General features: G+C 38.6%; 2 protein-coding genes across 4 annotated transcripts; one reads left to right on the top strand and one right to left on the bottom strand.

The window, feature by feature from the left end:
* Positions 1 to 4,733: 4,733 nt before the first annotated feature.
* Positions 4,734 to 13,117, top strand: nosip (nitric oxide synthase interacting protein). 2 transcript variants are annotated; one of them, XM_026324802.2, is made up of 10 exons: positions 4,734 to 4,874; positions 5,084 to 5,194; positions 8,847 to 8,952; positions 9,067 to 9,148; positions 10,975 to 11,110; positions 11,238 to 11,386; positions 11,684 to 11,800; positions 12,290 to 12,360; positions 12,484 to 12,592; positions 12,739 to 13,117. In XM_026324802.2, exons 2-10 carry the CDS (start codon positions 5,125 to 5,127, stop codon positions 12,808 to 12,810), a joined length of 912 nt encoding a protein of 303 aa, XP_026180587.1. In that variant the 5' UTR covers positions 4,734 to 4,874; positions 5,084 to 5,124; the 3' UTR covers positions 12,811 to 13,117. The 2 variants fall into 2 exon arrangements, with proteins under 2 accessions (XP_026180587.1, XP_026180588.1); XM_026324803.2 differs by having other exon boundaries at positions 4,830 to 4,869.
* rcn3 (reticulocalbin 3, EF-hand calcium binding domain) lies at positions 13,111 to 21,625 on the bottom strand. 2 transcript variants are annotated; one of them, XM_026324801.1, is made up of 8 exons: positions 21,522 to 21,625; positions 20,715 to 20,938; positions 20,291 to 20,484; positions 20,012 to 20,184; positions 17,572 to 17,632; positions 17,393 to 17,484; positions 16,702 to 16,809; positions 13,111 to 13,447 (listed from the first exon to the last, which is right to left on the bottom strand). In XM_026324801.1, exons 2-8 carry the CDS (start codon positions 20,930 to 20,932, stop codon positions 13,340 to 13,342), a joined length of 954 nt encoding a protein of 317 aa, XP_026180586.1. In that variant the 5' UTR covers positions 20,933 to 20,938; positions 21,522 to 21,625; the 3' UTR covers positions 13,111 to 13,339. The 2 variants fall into 2 exon arrangements, with proteins under 2 accessions (XP_026180586.1, XP_026180585.1); XM_026324800.1 differs by lacking the exon at positions 13,111 to 13,447 and adding an exon at positions 14,581 to 15,302 and having other exon boundaries at positions 21,522 to 21,624.
* Positions 21,626 to 22,075: the final 450 nt, after the last annotated feature.

Genomic DNA, 22,075 nt, shown 5'->3' with positions numbered 1-22,075 from the left:
CGATCCATCTATCAATCCTCTTACGCTACCCCCATCCCCTACCAGTCTACACCCCCTCCCCCCTCCTTCCCACCCCCAAAAAAATCACCGTTCATCAAAGCTGGGGCCAATAGGGAGCCAGGCGGCAGGGTGAGGCACTTCCTCTGTGACAGGAAACTAACAACAAACACCAAGAGACCACAAGTGGGGGGAGGGGGTAAATGAGAAAAAGAGATAAAGAAATGTAGATGGTTCAAAATACAGTTGTAGAGTTCAGCAAAAGGTCAATACAAAATACTTGTGTTGATTTTATGTATGTAACATGTATCTGTATTATCTCACTACATAATTATTGTCAAATCTTACTGCTCTATCATTTTGTTGCGCAGTCAATATGTATTTCTTATTACTTGTAGCGTGACTCACATCTGATAAAAATCCTATTATCCTCAGGTAAATGTTAATCCTAAAGGTTATTACTGTAGATAACCTAAGAATGGCAAACTCCCTCCTAGTTAGACTATTAAAATGCACAACACTTACATGCATATTTATACATAAAAAGAGTTGCTGGTCACTGTAATTATGTTAGAACTTGACAACTCAAGGGGATATCTTCTACAGGTGTACCGTTTTCACAGACATAAATTTTTTGCTGAAATACAGTGAAGAGAAAGATCGAATGTTGCAGATTGAAAATTTGGAAAATATTAATTCAGATCAACTCAGACTGTTGGTGAAATTGATGGTGAACCAGTGTAACTTCACATAAGAATATATAAGTAACAAAAAAGTAAAATGATAAATGAATTTGAAGATCTTAAAGCCATGGTAGCAGACTATGGGCAGTGTCCATAGCTTATTTATTTAAGTTATGGCATCATTGAGTTTATAGAATATATTGGATCCTTTTCAGAAAGAGATAACTGTTTTTAATGCAAGTCCAAATGCTCTAAAGTACTTATAAGATATGGCAGTTTCTCTATGTTGGGCATGGTGGGGTAGTGGTGTCACACTGCCAACTGGGTTTGTGCCTGGCCAACCTGGGCCTTTCTGTGTGGAGTCTGCATGTCCACCCTGTGTCTGCTTGGGATTGCTCTGGTTACTGCAGCTTCCTCCCACAGTCCAAACACATCTGGGTTAGATGAATTGGTGACTTTAAATTGTCTTTTCAGATCAAGAACTCTTTTACTGACAATGGCCCACAAATACATTATAGAGTACAAACAACATATACAAAGCAGTGCATAACATCAGAAACTAGCAGAAATTGAGTGCAGCCTGAATTACTTGTAGGGAGCCAAAACATTTTTGAAGAAGAAGGCACCTAATTTGAAATGGCCACCCTGTGTCAAACCAAGTTAAACCTTCTTGTAAATTATTTTTTATTATTTTCACACAACTGTTTAATTCCTAAATGCTAAACCATTTCACAAGCTAATACGTAACTACTCTTTACTGCTGAGCAGGTAGTGGACAGTGGCTTTTTAGAGCTTTTTCAAAGGGTCAGATTTTAAAAATCTCCATTACAAGCTGTTTATACAAGAAAGAACATTGTCAAGTTGTCAATCCCTGATGTGTTCTTCACTAGCTAATGCCAATAAATGTAAATAGTACTGAACACACAAAGAATGTACAGTTGGTGTGGGAAATGATGGTGAGCCAGAGGGCAGGGCACTGATGAAATGATGGGCTCATGTTCAAAAAGTGCAGATAAAGGAAAATGCCCCTGATAACTCCTGGGTGGAGTGTCTATTGAGAATAGTTGTTTATGAAAGAAGTCTAATCCCCCCTATTATCTGCTACAGCATCCTTTACCACTCTCACCACATCATTAACTCCAGACTTCATTAACTGCGTGACCATAGCACACCCAATATGAATGTATCTGGCCTTATATGGTTTGGACCTGGTTCGTCCCAAGATGCTATGTGCATAGTCAACAGGGTGTTTATACCAGTACTAGAGATGTGGATTTTCTGTAATTATCCTTATCATGATTAATTTTGTCTGTTTATTCTTTATTATTTATTTAGTTTTTTATCTTACAGACCAAACACCCACCATCCTGAAAGAAAATCATGCTACAGAAATATTTTTTTTTTTCTAAATGCATCTTGACTCTTCCGTTAAGATACTACAAAAGCAAGGAAGTTAATTCAAAAGAAAATTTACTAGTCTATATGTCAAAAAAAATATATATAAACAACTGCCACTCCCCACTGTCAGCCCTGAATGATGTTTTTCTCTTCTTACAGCAGTAGACATGTGTCACCTTGCCACTGATTGTTATTTCTTGTAAACCAGCCAAAAGTCAGTCTGTGCATCTGTTAGCTGTGGCCTTATTTGCACCGGGTGTAGGGATCTGTTAACAGGAAATCCACAGTCACATAGGCAGGAAATGCTGCTGTTAAAACAGAAATATACAAGATGTGTGGGAAACAATCATAGTGTTAACATCACTGTTGGTTGGTCAGGACATGCTAGTTTTATCAGCAGGTATTTAACAGGCAGACAGTCAGAAAAAAAATAAATCAGGTGAGGAACAGTCAGACAAAAATGAGATACAAGCAAAGGTAAGGATTAAGTAGGCAAAAATCTAGTAAGCATTAATGTGCCTCCTCCTCTGTGTGGGTTTATGAGAGCAAGCTGAACTACATCAAGCCACTCTGAGTGTTAAGATGTTGGTGGTGTGATGATGATGAAGGAGGAGAGGAGAGGACCCAACACTTTATTAAGCCTGGATCGACCAGGCTCAGGCAAAATACATTTAATTTCGCCACCACTCAGCAGGCAGGAAACAATATCTCTGCCACTCAGCATAAAACAAAACCTTCTTCACGAACATACACAAATAGATCATCAACAAAAAATAATGCTCCAACACTGAACAAAGGAAAATGGGAGATATAAATAGACTCAGAACAAAAGACTAATTAAACACAGGTGAAAGTAATTTACCTAATGAAACACAAAGCTACCTATAACTAACCTAAGAAACACAGGAAACTAACCAAAATAAAAGTCCACAACCAGAACTGAAGAATCCATCCCATAACACTGAGATGGAGGATGAGGTGAGGATATGGATGTGGCTGACTTCTTCAATTACACCGATGTTATAGATATTGTATTATGATGGTGTAGGACGTTGTGTATACAATGTGTTTTGTTTTTCTTTGATGGAAGTATTGCTGTGTCAGTTGCAATCTTGAAATCAGGAAAAGATCTATCTAGTCCATCATCTTACAAACCTGTAGATTTAACATAAATTATGTGCAAGGTAATGGAATGATTGGGAACGACTAGGTTAGTATACTGAATGCAGAATATTTCATTGGACTAAAGATTTCCAGAGATTAGGTGATCAGGTGAGAGTGTTTGGTGAAAGTGTCAATATTAAAAATTGTATCCCCAAGGCTTAGTCATGATTAATGGCATCTTTTAAAAAGTGCCCCAGGTTTGGACTGGCTCTACTTGCAGATGATAGTGCCATCTGGAGGAGAGAAAAATACTGAAAAACTTGCTTTCTCAAATTCAGAGGGTATCAACTCAAGTTGTTCAGTTGGCAGGTAAGTGTGGATTTAGTACTTGTCAGAGAGACCTGAGGGCTTCACACTCTGTGTGTATGATGAATGAAAGTTAACATGGAGCACCCATATAGATAAAAGGGTCTGTAACTGTGAAAAAGCTAAATATTATCCTCCATTGTTTAGGTAGCAGTGACAAGCAGAGATATGAAGGGCTCCTTGCAAACGATTCATCAAGCAATGATGATCCTTTATATTATAAATAAGTTGTGTTTGGGTCAACTGCTAACTGGATTGGACTCACCCAATGACCAGTGAATCAGCTGTGGAGCAACAAAGTACAACTTTTGCAGCATGCAGGGTCAATGACTGAGATGGCAGCGAAAAGTTAAATATAACAATCTGTAAAAGAATCACTAATAACCTGTCAGTATTCACAGCAGAAATAGTTGCCATCATGCTGGCACTATAGTGGGTAGAGGAGGTTCAGCCACAGAGTTGTTATCTGCTCAGACTCAGCTGCAGCTATAAGCAGAATAAATGCAAAGGAAACCTGTAGAGGTGACATAATAATAGAAATTCACCTAACCCTAGGGAGAACACAAAGAGCTGGAATTATTGTAGATTTTTGTTGGATACCTGCACATGTGGGAATAGAGAGGAATGAAAAGGCCGATCACATAGCAAAAATGGCACTTAAACTAGCAAATGAAGAAATTATTAAAGTACCATTTGGAAGAGATGAAGTGAAAGCCTTAATAACAGCCGCGGTGAAAGGGTCATGGCAAAGCAGGTGGGATACAGACAATAGAGGGAGACACTTGTACAATATACAGCAGTCAGTCAGTATGATGGCATTTCAAGGGAGGTGTAGGAGAGAGGAAGTGGTGTGTTCCCCGCTTAGGCTAGGGCACATGGACTTGAGGAAAACACTTTATTTAATGGGTAAAGAGAACAGACAAATGTGAGGTGTATGGTGTTATTGAGAATGTACAGCACATTTTAATAGAATGCAGGAAATATGCACCACAGAGGACTGTGCTAAAGGATAAAATATGCAAGTTAGGAAGAGGTTGGAATCTACAAGGAATACTAGGAAAGAGTGACAACACCAAAGAGTGTAGCAAGGCCATTATGGGGTACCTCAAGGACACAGGGTTAATACATGGAGTGTAATTTTTTTTGTTGTTGTTTTTTTAGACTGTAACCTGAAGTACTCACCCTAAAGAATTCACACTCCGGTACAGTAGGTGGCGGTATGCACCTCCAAAAGCCGGTTGCGACCCGCGAATGAAAAAAGGAAGAAGAAGAAAGCGGAAGAAGACGCAGTTGTAAGAAAGCGGAAGAAGAAGCAAAAATTGTAAGGTTGGTTTTGCGTGTTAAACGAGCACGTCTTCTCAAGTTAAAGTGTTTCCGATAGCACTGCTGACGAATTCAGCTTTAACTTGTTTTTTCTAATATAACGTTTTTTTGAATACATAGATCTGTTTATAGGTGTTGTATATATATATATTTAGCAGTGGATGTTAGCATCAGTGCTCACAGCAAACAGCTAACTCGTTTTTCCCTTCCAGCACTTCTAGATTAACGTTAGCTCAAGAAAAAACAAAGCACAATGACTCGCCATGGAAAGAACTGTACGGCGGGAGCTGTCTACACGTATCACGAGAAAAAGAAAGATACAGGTGAGTATCCACATTACAGCCTGCCCCTAGGGGTGCTGGGCGACAACAACAGATAACCTATTGCTGAGGTATTGGCGAAGTTTGAAAGATACCGAGTTCTTGGATCAATAAGTCATCAGCAAAACACTGGTAAAACACATGCGATACCTTTTATCCCTTATCTTACACACGGCCACACAAAACGTCATATCAAGGCAGCTTATGAGTCATGATAAATAAGACCTAACCTGCACATGCTGGAGAGCAGATCATGTCAGGGTAGTCAGTCTATGAGCTGCTGTCATGAGGTAGTTTTTGTTCCAATGGAGGGGGTCTGTGTTTTTGTATTTGGTGCTTCTTAAGGCTATAATATGGTGGCCGACAAAGGCAAGCACGCTGCAACTACCAAAACACCTGAAAAAGAGAAATGCTGCAACAACGAAAACACCTGCAAAAGAGAAAACACAACGGAAGTGCGCCAGGCCTGTGGGGGGACCCCGAACTGTTGCAGCGTTTCTCTTTTGCAGGCATTTTCGTTGCATCAGCGTCTTACTGGAAATATTTCTGTGATTTTACTTTCATTTTTAAAGAGCAGAAATGTGAAAGGGGCCCTGTAGGGAAAATTTGGTGGAAACCTAATGTTCTGTATTTTCACAATCCCTCAGGTCTGGCATACATCCAGAAACACAGCTTTGGCTGGCAACAACTCTCAAAATTTCTTTAAATTATCATATCAGTTACACCTTTTGTACAAAAAAAACTCTTGTCATTTGTCATTTCAGTTTCCATCTCTGTGTGACCAGCTGAGTCACAGTAGAGGGGACCTGTTTCTTTTTGACAAACACATTATGGCTTCAGTTTTAGCTGCACAGGTGTAAAAAAATGCCTTAAACTGTAGCTGGGCAAGGCAAGTTTATATAGCACAATTCATACACAGAGTATGTACTTTTGTCTTTTATTCTTACTCTTACTTTTTTTTCTTTAATGGATGGGTACCAACAATTTTGTCCACGCATGTACATGCTACCCTTCTCTTGTGTGTGAGATTTTATGGATATTTTAGAATCTTTTCGCATCACTTAGGGAGTATAGAAACCCACACATTGTAAAGGTAAAACTCTTGATCTGGTTTTGCAAAACAAACCGCATAACCCTCACTACATGAACCAACCTAAGTTTTAAAAAGTGACTTTCAGAAAATAGAAGGCAAATGCAAGAAAACAGGTCTACATGTATTTTATGAGAGCTGAAGGGACAAAATGAAATTATAATAGGAAGCAGTTAAAGAGGCCAGAGTTTCTATTCTCACATAATTTTAACAGATCCCTGGGTTTTATTTAATGTAGTGTCAAAATTAAGAAAAAAATTAGAAAAAAAAAATTTGGACCTCTCAGATATTGTTTTAGGAGGCCTCTGATGTAGAAATGAAAGGTTTTTCAATTTTTTACATTTTAGTAAGTTTTTAGGGACACGTTGTCCTGTTGCAACGTTGGGCCTAGTTTGAAGCAGAACATTTACAAGCATTCATTTGCAGGGTTGATTGTTTACTTAGCCCCGCAACAGTAAATATCATGAGTAATAATCTTGGGTCTTATATTGTAGTAGATAAACTGAAAAAATAGACAGGGTGGTAGGTCAGAGTATTATCATTTCAATGAAAATGCAAAATTCCACTACATTCAAACAATACTGTCTGGCTGGCCTATTATGCTCTCCATTTATAAGCTAAACTACGAAAAATTTAACAGAAAAGCACCTTTAGGACTTAGTTACAATGAACCATCTAACACTTTAAATTGCTACTACAATTATTTTCAATGCAGTGTCCTTATGTAATGTGTAAGGTGCACAGGCTATTTTGACTACCACTCTGGCCCAACGTTGTAGAATTACAACATAGACCATAAGGTGCACAAGATGACCGGATCTATAAACACTTCTTCTATCCAATAGCATTGTGAGGACAAACAATAGGACCCATTAACTATGTAAATGTGGTCTTGAGAAAAAAGAAACATTTGCAGGCCATTTTTTAGAATTGTTAAAAGTGATGTTGAAATATTTCAACACTGGGAATTGCAGGGTTAAGGTGACAGATTCTGTAGTCACCACTTCACCTTGTCTTTTCTCTCTGAACTGTGTGACATTTTGACTCTTATATCAGAAAAATACTGGACATAAGACAGCCGATAACACTTCAGGCTATGTTTTACATACTAGTAAGAATGTTCATTGCCCTTTTAATAATTTTAATAACCCCATTTCATTATCATTATCAATTTTAGCTGAGGTTATTACTCACATAAAACCTACCAGTGCATAATATCTCTTGGTCCTTCAGCTTTTAACAATTTTAGGCCAACTTCCAAGCCATCCTGTAGTTCTAAGGAAAAGTGGTTTCCACCCAGCTTTTAGCTTTCATGTGTCAAAGCAACCTCTTTGGGAAATTTAAAGTCTTGTTTTAGGGCTTTACATAGCACAGAAACTGCACTCCTCAAGGTGACCAATGACCTTCTTTTATCAGTCGACAGATGAAAGAACCCTATTTTAATAAGAGATGGGCCAGATCCAACCCATTATCAGTATTGAGTCCGATATTGCTCATCAGATATTGTTTGGCCATGGCCTGTCCACTTGCGGAACTATACATATTGCAGTCCGCAGCTTGCGCTGAACAATGAATCCACCGTAACCTAATGATAGATATGGAGTGATCAATGTTCCAGTGTGGCCCAAAGAACTGGCAATTATATATCATATCATACACCCCCAGAGTGCATCACATCCTTTCTACTCCTTTAGGCAGTGGTTCCCAACGGGTGTAGAGCTATTACTGTGGGGGTGCAAGACATGGTTGTATGGAAGGTTTTTTTTTTTTTTTTTTTTGCTTATTTATTCGATTTTCAGTTCATTTTCACAACAGGCTGTTCAATATGCAATTTTAGCATTCAATTTGGAAATGCATTTTGCAAGTGACAGTTAAGTATTCACAAGGGCAATTCAGTACTCAATTCACTTTGAATTATTTTGGTTAAAATAATAAAAAAGAATGTTTAATCAATTGCAAGTCATATTGCTGTGAGATTATGGTCTCTTTGGGCAGCATGATGACTTGCTGTGAGGCAACAGTGCTAACCACTAAGAAGGTCCTGGGTTCGTAATCTGGCAGGGACCTTTCTGTGGGGAGTTTGCATGTTCTCCCCGTGCTTTCATGGATTTTCTCCGGGTACGCTGGTTTCCACCCATATTCCAGAAATATGCATGTTAGGTTGATTGGTGACTCTTTGTGGCCCTGTGATGGACTGGTGACCTGTCCAGGGTGTACTCTTGCCTTTCTCCCAAAGAGAGCTGGGACAGGCTCCAGCAGATCCCCAAGATGCTAATTAGGAATAATATAGTATAGTGGATGGATGGATGGATTATGGTCTCTTTTAATTTGCAATTCATTTTGCATTTGGCAATTCAATGTGCAATGTGGTCATTTAATTTGAAAATGGATTTTGTGATTGGCAATTTGATGCTCAAAAGTGGCAATTCTGACATTTCAATTTTAGGCATTTCCTCATCCAGTTCAATCAGCACTTTTTGAGATGCTGTGTCATATGTCATTTAATCTGTACATATGTATCTATATGCATATGTAACTGTCATATGTTGCTTTCATCCTGGTCAGCTGCATCTGGTTATGGGACACAAAGCATTCGACTGGGCAAAAATGCTATCAAAGACTTTGACTGCTGCTGCCTGACACTGCAGCCTTGTCAGGATCCTGTGGTGACGTACGTACAGTAGTTCTTTCAAACACACACACTCAAAAACACAGGCATGCTCTAACCTGAAAATGTGACCACATAAATAAACGTTGTGTGTTTTTCTTCTGATGCTGTCCTCAGCCCAGATGGATACTTGTATGAAAAACAGGCCATTCTTGAATACATTCTGCATCAGAAGACAGAAATTGCCAAAAAAATGAAGGTAAGACTTAAATCTATCAGACAATTGAAAAAGCAAGTCATTTTAAACACATCTTATAAATACTTTCTGTTCACCAGCAGTTCTTCCTGAGCTGATATGCTGAGGTGATAAAATAACTATTCACTATAAGTCTAGATTCATGACAGAAGCTCTGCTATGTATTCACCTACATTGACATTTAATCTAAATGATTACAGATAAGGTTTTAGGCCACAGAAATCTTCCCGCACTTTATTGACATGCAGCCACATCATAATTTTTTCAAAGTTCTCTTCATTTTCTTCGTTTACATGGACAACAATAATCCGACTTTATTCCAAGTAAGATAATATTCTGATTAAGGTGTTCACGAGTTGCTTTGAGAATATTCCTTTCATGTTCCAGTTTTACATGTTATTTAGCATAGACCGATTAATAACACACATCTGTCGGCCTACGTCACGCCATCTGACCTTTTCCCCCTCTATAATTTCACATCTGCCCTTCCTATTATCATACAGTTCGTTATGGTACCATGTACCATTCTGGGTATTTCATTTTTATATGATGGAGGCTTCAAGTGCATTTAGGCTTATTTACTTGTCATGCAATACATGCACATAGATGATGGCATCTTCTCCAACAACGGGCATATTCTGTACTTTCATATGTCAACATTATGCCAACAAGACTAACACAGAGGTACTGGATTAGAGTATGAAGTAAGGACTGGTGGGAAATAGTCATTCTAATGGAATTTGATGACAGCGAATGAAAGGAAAATTTTCGCATGTGCTGTGTGTGTAGGTATCCTGTCGCAAAGTGCAGCAAAAACTCTCACAGAATGTTCATATTGCAATTAAGGTGTTTACATGCGTTTCATAATGTGACTACAATAGGAATACTCCACGTTTACTCCGATTACCTTAATCCGGTTAACGTCATAGTCGAAGTAAGCGATAATCGGATTAAGACGTGGAGTATTCCTGTTTTAGTCGTATTATGAAATGCATGTAAACACCTTAATCACAACATGAACGTTCTGTGAGCATTTTCGCTGCATTTTGCAACAGGATACCATTTGGCATCATTAAATTCCAACAGAACGACTCTTTCCCACCAGCCCTTACTTCCTACTCTCATCCAGTAGCTCCGTGTTTGTCATGGTGGCATAACGTTGCCGAATGAAGTACAGAATATGCCCATTGTTTTGGAGAACGCGTGCACGTATTGCATGACAAGTAAATAAGCCTAACTGCACTTCAAGCCTCTGTAAAATTAAAAATGTAATACCCAGTATATGGCATCATAACAAACTGTATGATGATAGCCAAAGCAAAATTATAGAGGGAAGAAGGTTAGATGGCATGACGTAGGCCGACAGATGTGTCATTAATCAATCTATGCTCTATAACATGGAACAGGAACATGAAAGGAATATTCTCGTGCAACTCATGTAAACACCTTAATCAGAAAATTGTTTTACTCAGAATAACGTCCATAGTTGGATTATTGCTGTGCATGTAGAAAAATCTGTTTCCAGTCTATACCAGTTTAGTCTAACCATCAGTTTTTGCTTTTATTGGTTTACTGACATTTGTCAACTACAGTCGTCTTCCACATGTTGGTAATGTGGTCTTAGCTATGGTGCTCCTCTTTCTTAAACACAAAAAATGTGCGATTTGCCAACACACATACACACACACACACACACACACACATATATTCAGGCTATTTCATAAAGAGAAATTCTTTGTCTTTTGTTGGTGTTAAATTTAAAGGCAATTGTCTGTTCTTTCTTGAAATTCTTAGTACTCAGCTGTATTTTCCTCCTCCTAATTCTTTAGGCATATGAAAAGCAGAAGCAAGCACAGAAGAGCAACAGCCAATTTGAGTCCAAATCAGAAGAAAGAGAGAGGGTGGAGCGGTTTAAAATCAGGGAGAACAGCATTGTGTCCAAACCCATCAACCCATTCACATCTGGTAAATGTCTGTGGTGTTTGTCTACTGCATGCCCACATCCACACTGAGCTGTCTGATTTAGATTATTATTATAATTTCAAGTAGTTTGAATATTAAAAAAAGAAGTACAACTGTTTTTTCTGTTTAGGGCAAAGCAAAGAAACTGAGAAGAGCAGGACAGACAGCAGCTCAGAGACATCCCTTGCTAGTTCAGCTGCATCTTCCAGCCAAAGTCTGCCTAGTTTCTGGATTCCCTCTCTGACACCAGAGGCCAAACCCACTCTTCTCAAGAAACCAGTGAGTGGCATCTCTTGCCATGTCAGGTCGGGGCATGAGTTTGATGAACACTGTTCTGGGATTGAATAAAAAATACTTTTATGGTAAAAGAGACACAGAACCACTGTCTGTTTTCTTATTTAGTGTATCTTTTTATTAATGTTGGCACTGTGTTAAATGCAGAAATCAAAAGATGTAAATCTGCCTTTGGCTATCAACTGCTGCTTTCTCCTGCTGAAGAGCAGAATGTGTAATGTAACATACAGACACCAGCCTTTTCATCAAATCTCTTCTGTGTCCTTTTGTGATGTCTCTCAGAGTAAGGCTGTGTTGTGTCCCATGTCAGGACGACCCATTAAAATGAATGACCTTATCACAGTGCGCTTCACCCCGCTGGATCCAAGCCTGGACCGAGTGGCCCTACTCACCCGCCAGGTCAGTTTATGTAAACACCATCAGACAGAGTGGGCAATGGTAACAGTAGGCGCCAATAGTACACAGGCATGACACCTTGGTAATAACTTGTTAAAACGACTTAACCCACATTTAGCAAGGTGCAACCCACTTGATGAGGATTATGCAAAACTAAAATATAGCGATGCCTACCTCAAAACTTGAAATGAAAAGCAGAGTTAAAGTTCAAAGGTGAACTGTAAGAAACCAAGAAAGTGATTTATTGGATTGTTACTTTTATCAACAAATACCTCTAAAAGACCCAAATCACAATATTTTGGGGCTATATTATGACTAATATTTTCTTTTGTTTTTTTATATACCCAGATTCAGATTAACTAATCTTTTGTTTCTGAAGTGAAAATTGTGAAATTGCCCATGGGTTACCAAAAATGTAATTTATTGCTTGACAAATAAAGCTGATATATTCAAGTGATGTTTTTATGATAAAACCCTGGCCATTGTCTTCAGGACAGGTATGTATGTTCAGTAACCAGAGACGTTTTGGGCAACAGTGTTCCCTGTGCTGTTCTGCGACCCTCGTGAGTGCCACAATGTCTACCTCTGCTCTAACATGTTAATACAATTTAATTCAATTTATTTATTGATATTAAGTGTTGTCTGTTAAGACTGTGGTAGTAACATGCTCTATATCCTGTATTCAGGGGTAATGTCGTGACTCTAGAATGTGTGGAGAGGTTGATCAAGAAGGACATGATTGATCCTGTAACTGGAGACAAACTAACTGACAAAGACATCGTAACGCTGCAGAGGGTATGTGTATTTGTAAGTGTAGAGCTGGAGGAACATGCAGGAAGACGATATATCAATTACCAGTTTCATCAGATTTCTACAAACTGTTCCTGGACTCAAGACATGAACTTGTGGTGCTGACTGTCTGTCATGGTCTGTTTCTACAGGGTGGAACCGGCTTCGCTGCATCTGGGGTTGACCTCTGTGCCAAAGAGGCTCGTCCTGTGATGCAGGTGTGACTGACCAGTTCTGTCATAGTAATTGCATATACACTCTCATTGTAGTTCTGTGGCGTGTAAAAGGATGGTATATTTTTCTAACAGATTCCTTCTCTGTATTGACAGTTTACTTTTTAGGCTGGTACCTGTCTCCATGTATGGATATTAACTATAGTTATTGTGTGTATAATGTAGCCTTTAGCCTGCAGCTTTAAATACATTTGACACATTAATGTGACAGTGTTTTGAACATAGATGAAGCAGATATGTTGGAACTGACTTTAAGTAAGTTTCAAGTAGTTTACAATAAAATAAACTAACCAATGGATGGCTGTTTTTATTGTATTTTGTTTCAGAGTTTAAATTCATCTATACACAAGAGCAGACAAAAGTACAGTTGGTGCATCTCTGAACATGTAACTTAGAATTGGAAATCAGGTCTGCACTGCTTCACTTCACCTTTACAGGACATAGTCATATCCTTATAAGCTAGATGCATTTCCAAAACACCACGGGAAACATTATTCCTTTTAATGCTGCTATAAAGTTTTCACAATTCATCATGGCCATCCATTATCATGCCTCCATAGTCTGTGATGGTGCTGGTTTTGATGTAGTCTATCTTGTCAAACAATTCAGAAAGCGTCAGTCGACCATCCTGGCAAACAGAGCAGAAAATAGAAAGGAATGGTATATTTTTATTCTGCACATCAAATGGTAACAAAAGCCCCAAAAAGCGAGAGGGAAAAAATACTTCAGTATTAATATATCAGTGGGGCTAGATAACTAAAGATGACAAGTGTGTGAACATTGAGGAACACTCTGCAGTTCCCAAGAGGCCACTGCAGTAGTGGTTTCAAACCAAATTTTTGACAGAATTTTTAATATAAAAGTTAATCCTCTCAGGACACTTAAAAGACTTTTAGTACATGTTGACTTTAAAGTTAGCTTTAGAGTAACACTAAAAAAATCTCGTCAAGGTCTGTTTACTTCCTTGTTCCAGGAAGTTTAAACATCTATGGTACCATGACCACTGTGCAAACTCAGGTTAAAGCTGTAAAATTAGCTTGAATTTGACTTTCAGTATTCCAGCTGAATAACTTATAAACCTTCTATAGACTACAGCTCTGCATAGTAGCTATTTACTACCAGCAGGCTGTCAAAGACTTTGCTGTTAACAAAAGATATTTGGGTCAGATAACAGCAGATCATGAGTTCAATTCACAGTTCTACTGTGTAATGATTCTCCTGGTGCCTTCAGATGGGAAGGTTAACTAAAACCTACTGTGGTTCAGTAGGTGTTGTGGCTGAAACTGAGACAACCTGCTCCGCTCATTCATTTTTGGTAACCCCACCTTTCTCCTGTGCCAGAATGCCACTTCTTAGGGCAGAGCATGAACACTGAAATAAGTATCACAATATTATAAGGATATTTTACAGTGTCGATATACTGTATGCTTGTACATAGAGTACATCGCATGTATGTGAAAATGGCATAGAAAATAAAATGATCTTCAAAGTGACATTTGTCTGACCAAAGTTGTGTAAAACAAAAATGTAAAATATTAAATTGAATTTGAAATAATCACACTACAGAAATGTGACAACATAATGTTGTATCATCAGAATACACTTCAGCTTGAATTTACTCACTTCTGCTTAAGCAGGTTTAACACCAAGATCTTTAAACTACGTTAGGTCTCATTGTACGCAGAAAATTGTAAGAAATCTGCCACACCAGCAGAATACACAAATGTAGAGCTATACTATTGATATTTATAATTACAATCACACTGTATAAAAAAAAGACTTTATTTAAGCTGCAAAAAAGTCAGTAACAGCCTTTGAGTCACCAAATCACCTCTTTTCTTAATTACATTTGCAAAAGTACATGTTTTCAGACATATGTAACCAAGTCCAAAATTCCCTAATGGTCTCTTTTTAAATATAAGAACAATTGTGTCTCCATGTGTTGGGACCACTTCTGAACCTCTGTGGCTCCTGGAAAAGTGTTTAGACTGGATGCTAGTGCATGTTGGGCATTATCCACAGAATGTGATATTTAGAATATGCAGTTTCACTGGGTAACAGCGATATTCTATCTCTATAGTCTGTAAATAACTGAGAGACAAGTGTGTGTGTGTGTGTGTGTGTGTGTAGGATTACCTTTACTCACATACACAGTATGTGACTGCTTGCTGAAGTAAGTGTACATGAATGTGAAGTTGTGTATGTGCATGTTTGAACAAGGGTACCTCATTATACCCTTGACTACAGCATACGTTAGAGTCAGACCCATGCTTTACTGAATCTAGGTCCCCACCCCACCCCACCCATAACCACTGTTAACCCCATAGTAGTAAAGTATAAATGCAGATGAGCTTCTTTTGGAACATAACTGCTCATCAAAGTTCATCATGCCTCTTCGTTAAATCTTCCCCATAATTGGTCGCCTGGCTGCCCACAAACATGTTCCAGTTTGCCAGAATCTCCTCCTTCGTTATTTTTTCGTCCTGTTGTTTGATCAGCAGATTCCATTGGTTCGTGATTTACAGAAAGAGGAGGAGGGAATATATGAGATGATGGAAAACAGGAATTAAGAGAAAGCAAGACACAGAAAAAAGCTTGTTAATAATTAACTCACAATAAACCCAATTAGTTTCATCAAATTAACTTATGTAATCAACAGCACAGACAAGGAATAAATTAATCTTATACCATTCTGTAGTTATAGTATGGTTCTAGCCCTTTACCTCAGTCTCCAATCACAGTTTGTTTTATTTGAGTTAATGGTTCCTACTTGGTTTTTTTATTCTTCATTTTGTTTTTGTTTTTTTATACCATTTGGTCTGTGATTTATGTGACTTGATTTGTGTAATTTTGAGATGATTAAAGGCATTCATATTTTTCAGCTACATTGTGCTGCCATTACAAACGACACATTAAATTAAACATCTCTATGACAAGGTTAATGGAGGTACAAATTGCAGGTCTGTTGTTTCAGACTACAAATTTAGCTAGGTGTACATAAACTGTAGACCTACATTACTACTGCCTATCAAGAGAAGGGCTCATAGGGTTGCAGAAATTCAGTAAATATAAATTATTAATTAAATTCAAATACATATTGTATTAGAAATGTTACATTCATTATATTGTCAAAAAATACTGCAGTTACTTCTATTACTTTTGCTACTGAGTAATTACTTATTAAAAAAGCAACCTATTTTACTGACTGAAAGTTGCAACCAGGTATTTTCTGTCGTCGTCCAACATATACAAGTTGCTTCGCATTTCTAATGATACAAATTATAGTCTAAAGCAGAAGTGCATTACCGAAATCATTCATCTCATGTCAAGTAATCTTAAACCACTCCGCCAACATGGGTGGTGGGATGGGGTGGGGGTTATATGTACAGTTTTTCATTCCTCCTATTTCCAGATGTCGACTTGATCTGTGACGTAACTCGGTGTCACACGATGTATCCTGAACTGTGATTTACTCTATAAGGCATGTTTTAAGCCTGAGTTTGATGGAAGTAGAAATGGCCTAAGCCATACAGGGTATGACTGTATACCTAGACCAAGAAGTTGGTCTCTTTCACTATGAGACTTGGCTAGCAGATGCAACAAACCTCTGACCTTTGTCAGTTGCAGTATTAGTGTATGATATTAGTGCTGAAATGGACAGGGTCGTAAAAAGTGCTGTGTTGGTACATTAAATACGCTTCAACCTATCTGACATTTCAAACTCATCTGAAACCTTTTAACATAGATGACTATCACCCAGATTAAATCAATCAGCTGATAGCTGTTTTACATGTTAGAGCAAAATACACCCAAAAACAGTTTCTATGGTGTGTCAATGGCACAGTGTCTGTGACAGAGGTGTTTGTGCAGTGACAAGTGTACCTTGTCAGTGTCTGTCTCATGAATCAAGTGTTTGGCTTCGTTGTCGGCATGGTCAACCTCTCCTGGCAAAATCCATTGGGCGACCTCATCGGCATCCAGGTAGCCGTTCTACACAACACACAAATACATTACTGGGGACCTGACCAACGATAAGAGCAGCTCTGTCAGACATTAGAAAAACAAATCCCCTTGGCATGTCAAAACAGAAAAATAACCACAAAATGATTTTTCTTCCTGGTTTAATTCACAGTACAACTGAGGCTACAGGTGGAGTTTGTTTTTAGAGCTTTACAGATGATTTCCTTTGTTCTGGCAGAAGAATGGAAATATGTTTGCATTTCTGGTTAACTGGGTTAAATAAACATAATTAATTAGTCACACTATGCTACCCTTAAGCTACTAAATATTAACCAAAATTCTAGTTGTGCTTTAAGCAGCTAAACAATAACCTGAAACTAACTATGAATTTCTATAAATCTGAGAGAAACTGCAGCTTCAGCTGTTAATTCCATGTAGGTTTACTGCCAGAGACCCCTTTTACTGTTATCTGTTCTTGATACATTGTTGTCATTTATTTTTGGTATTTGCATTTATTCCAGACTGCATAGGTTACTGCACTGCTAGTAACTACAATTTCTTCACACACATAGTAGTTAAGCAGTCCAGTTTTGAATAGTTTGGCAGTTTTTACCTTGTTGGTATCTCTGAACTCTGAGAAATGTTTCCTCTCTGTCTGGACCCAGTCAGGCTCATGCTCCCCATTCTCTGGTGTGTACATGTCCCCTGTGGGGCAGATGTACACATGGATTTAAGACAAATCACTTCCAGATTAGGAGGAGAAGTGTAGAAGAGAAAAGCGAAAGCACCCACCAATGTATTCCTCTAAGTTGATCTTGCCATCTCCATTCTTATCAATGTCTTCCACAGTTTCCTAAATGAGAAAAATATTTACTTCCCACAAACAAGGCTGCATATTTTAAATACCTAAAACGATAAGATTTTTTATGTAAATTTCACTGTAATTATATGTGCTGGTTAGATTCTAACCACAATGTAGAGGCCCCAGGTGTGAGAGGGCAATAAATAATACTGATGTGGAAAACCATGTAAACAGGTTCTTAGTGGCTAGACATCTATATGCATGAATTCACACTTGTCAGACATGAAAAATATCCACAGGAACACTCCAATGCTACATAAATACACATTTGCAGTTTAGATGTGTGATAAAGTATGATTTATACTCATTTTATATGTCAATATAGCCAACCTCACAGTAAAGCTGCTGTCATTAACCTGGATTTTACCCATTTTGTCTGATGGCGTGGTGGTCATTCAACAGTGACTCTGCAGCTCAGAAACTTGATGACTGCTGGTCAACATGAACTGCAGTCAGACAAAACAGGTGGCAGGGTATAACAAGTTACCAGTCTGTTCCTTAGATCAATATGTTTGTATGAATTTCCACATCAATATTTTCATTTGACCCCTGGGAGGCACCAAACCAAGATGTAAATCAGACTATTTTGGTGCTTTCAGACAGTGTGTAATGCTGCTGCAGCACCAGGCTAATTCTGATACCACTAGGCTATACAGGTACATCTCAATGAAAAATATCAAAAAGTTGATTTATTTCACTAATTCAATTCAAAAAGTGAAACTCATATATATTCATTATACACATACTAATATATATTTCAGGTGTTTGATTATTATAACATACAGCTAATGAAAACCCCAAATTCAGTATCTCAGAAACATTAAAATATTACTTATTCTGTCTAATAAAAAAATGATTAACACAGAAATGTTGGACTACTGAAAAGTATGAACATACAACACTCAATACTTGGTCAGGAATCCTTTTGCATGAATTATTGCAGCAATGCAGCGGCGCATGGAGGCGATCAGTCTGTGGCACTGCTGTGGTGTTATAGAAGCCCATGTTGCTCTGAGCCTTCAGCTCTTCTGCATTGTTGGGTCTGATGTCTCGCATCTTCCTCTTCACAATACCCCACAGACTCTCTATGGAGTTTAGGTCAGGCAAGTTTACTGACCAACACCAGCGGATGACATGGCTTCCCAAACCACTACTTTATACTGGAAACCTTACACTGGACCTCAAACAACTTGGAATCTGTGCTTCTCCTCTCTTCCTCCAGACTGTGGGACCTTGACTTCCAAATGAAATGCAAAATTGACTTTAATCTGAAAAGAGAACTTTGGACCACTGAGCAACAGTCCAGTCCTTTTTGTTCTCAGCCCAGGTAAGATGCCTCTGGTTCAAGAGTGGCTTGACACAAGGAATGAGACAGTTGTAGCCCATGTCCTGGATACGTCTGTGCGTGGTGGCTCTTGAAGCACTGACTCCAGCTGCAGTCCACTCCTTGTGAATCTCCCCCAAATTGTTGAATGGACTTCGTTTCACAATCCTCTCAAGGCTGCAGTTATCCTTGTTGCTTGTGCACCTTTTTCTACCACATTTTTCCTTCCAGTCAACTTTCCATTAATGTGCTTGGATACAGCACTCTGAACAGTCAGCTTCTGTAACAATGACCTTATGTGTCTTATCCTCCTTGTGGAGGGTGTCAATGATCGTCTTCTGGACAACTGTCAAGTCAGCAGTCTTCCCCATGATCGTGTGGCCTACTGATCCACACAGAGACCATTTAAAGGCCCAGGAAACCTTTGTAGGTGTAATGACTGAGTTTCACTTTTTGAATTTAATTACTGAAATAAATAATTGTTTTAATGCTATTCTAATTTATTGAGATGCACCTGTACACCACAGGATGTTGCTGTGCATCTCGTAATTCCATCATCCAGATGAGCTAGAGAAAATGGTTTCTAGTTAGCTGATGTTTATGTAATAGCATTTCTTGTCACTGATATGTCTGCTCTCTGCTGGCGAAGAAGTGAATTGTTCAGTGAACTCAGGTACAATAAAAAAAGTTCCTGCATACTTTTCCTCATTGTAATTTCTGCAGTTGCCATGGTCTTACAGCAAGCTGCAGTGGAAGCAGCCAACCTCTTATGTGAAAAAACAAGAGGCAGCAACCACTCACTGTCTGAAGCTTTAAATTCAAATTCAGACGTAATAATGGTAGTAAATAAAAGCCACCAGTCCTCAAAATGATTACAACTCATTCTCTGTATAAAAGGTGGTGCCAGTCCATCTACTAGAAGTCAAAATATTTGAATTAGGAACAAAGTGGTGGAGTGCCATCTAACATTGCCATCCATGAAGCCCATCACTAAAAACATGGCTAAAAATACCCATCAAGGTTTCTGGAAGTAGAATAAATTCTACCTGCACTATGACATCTTTCATGTAATCAAACTCCTCAGGGTGAAGGAAGGCAGTGAACTCCTCACGTGTTGCAATACCATCACCATCTCTGTCAGCTATCTTGAAGCGCCTTTCGTCCCGGGTGAGCATGGATTTATAGGTGGCTTTATCCTCAACATCATCAAACTCCTCATCTGAAAAAAAGCTTCCGTTTTCAGTACTACAGGCATTCATGTACTAAAGCAGTAAGAATGAGTTAGACTATTAGAATGGAGGTGCATCTTTTACACAAAGAATTACCAAGATAGTAGCCATAAGTGGTGTTTTTGTACTCCTCCCAGCCTATCTTGCCGTCTTGGTTCTTGTCATAGTCCTTCCAATGTTTGTTTACATTCTCCTCAATGTACCTCCTTTGCCGGTGTTTGATCCAATAGTGCAGCTCTGCATGGCTGATGTACCCATCCTTGTCAGTGTCAATGCGGTCCACAATCTTCCTGCAGGTAGAAATGGGATCAGGGTTGTGGATAATGTTTAAGGTTGAAATACTGTGTGTTTCAATCACAGCACTCTTTAGGAGTAGCTATCTAAACTGAAATAATCTGATCTCTCCATGCAATAATGGGATAAATAAATACAAACATAAATAACGAATCTGAAGTGCTAAAAGCTGCGACTTCTTAGACGTGGCAGTGTGGGATGTGTGCTGAAAGTCAGCTAAGCCTACCCTAATCTGTCTTTGCTCTCTTCTGGTGTTAGCTGGTCAAAGGTCTTGGCCTCCTCCTTGCCCAGAAAGGCCTCATGGTCGTACTGGAAGCCATGAGCATCATCATGGACGTGGTCACTAAGATCAGCATGGTGATGGATGCGCTTTTCCTGAGCTGGGACTGCAAAGGCAACAGCAGCCAGGATCCAGAGGGATGCCAGTGGCTTTAGCAGCACCATTATTGACTGGTGGGGGACAAGGTGGAGTCAAAAATGATAAAATGTGTGTATTTTTTTATTATTAGCTTAAATAACTATTGTTTTTCACAGACACACTGGTCAGTGCTGTAGCAAGATATTTGAGCTTTTGTTTAACTAACATGTTCTGGCACAGCACGTACAGGTTATGGAATCCTACAGTCATTTTTGTAGTCTTAATCACCTTCATCACCCAGTTGCTAATTTTACAACAAACCAATATGTAAAATGCCAAAGAACTATATCATACACACAGTAACACAAATCCTGCTCTTTAACTAATAAAATGTTTACACAAGCAGAATACAACAGGAGCAAGAACAAGAGCACATCTTCGAGGAATACCTAGACATACAGTAGACTAAATTAACATTTAGGAATTCATAAAATAAAAATAAATATGACTACAGGGATATCAATGAGCATGTAGTATGCGCTATTTCCCTCCAGGCTTGCAGTCTACAGGAATCTCATCATGTTGGGATTTTACCAGCTGCAGGACAAACACCTCCACTGCAGTTCAGTATTTAGTTAATAAGCCTTTTTTAAAGGCAAGCACAAATGAACTCACCAGCTTCTTGCAGCAACACCTCCCTTTGTAGTCTGTAGACAGAAACTCAGTCCGCGTTGGCACTCTGTACCGTTAAATATCCCCGTTGAAGGCGGGCCTTATTTTTCAGATGCCCAATCACCAACGCGTGTAGTAGCGTTCTGACCAATAAATAGTGGGACATAGACGTGAAACACTCTATGGCGCATTTTTATTGGCTATTAATCGCCACGTTGACGGCTCTTTCTGGCAGAAACGATATCACTTCCGTTTTTCCGAATGTCCCGTTTTCCCGCATTCATTTCTATATAAGGAGTAGGTTTCTGTGTATTTTGGGAATCAAAATTCTGTATATTCTTCATTTATTACTTACAAGTGGAACTTTCCTCTCTAGCTTAAAACTGCTGCGGTGAAACATCTAGTGTAACCACACCTTGATCCAGAGTCTGCATGACGAAACGACCTATCATTTCTGACAATTTTTAAATCACTGTATTACTTAAAATGTAAACAATAACACATTTTTGGTAATAATAACAAAAACGTAACGTTTTGGCAAAATAGTGATTATTCAT

The sequence above is a fragment of the Mastacembelus armatus genome, chromosome 8 (assembly GCF_900324485.2).
Source record: "Mastacembelus armatus chromosome 8, fMasArm1.2, whole genome shotgun sequence".
NCBI lineage: Eukaryota > Metazoa > Chordata > Actinopteri > Synbranchiformes > Mastacembelidae > Mastacembelus > Mastacembelus armatus.
Note: the sequence above shows the minus strand (reverse complement) of the source record. Positions and strands in the feature narration are given on the sequence as shown.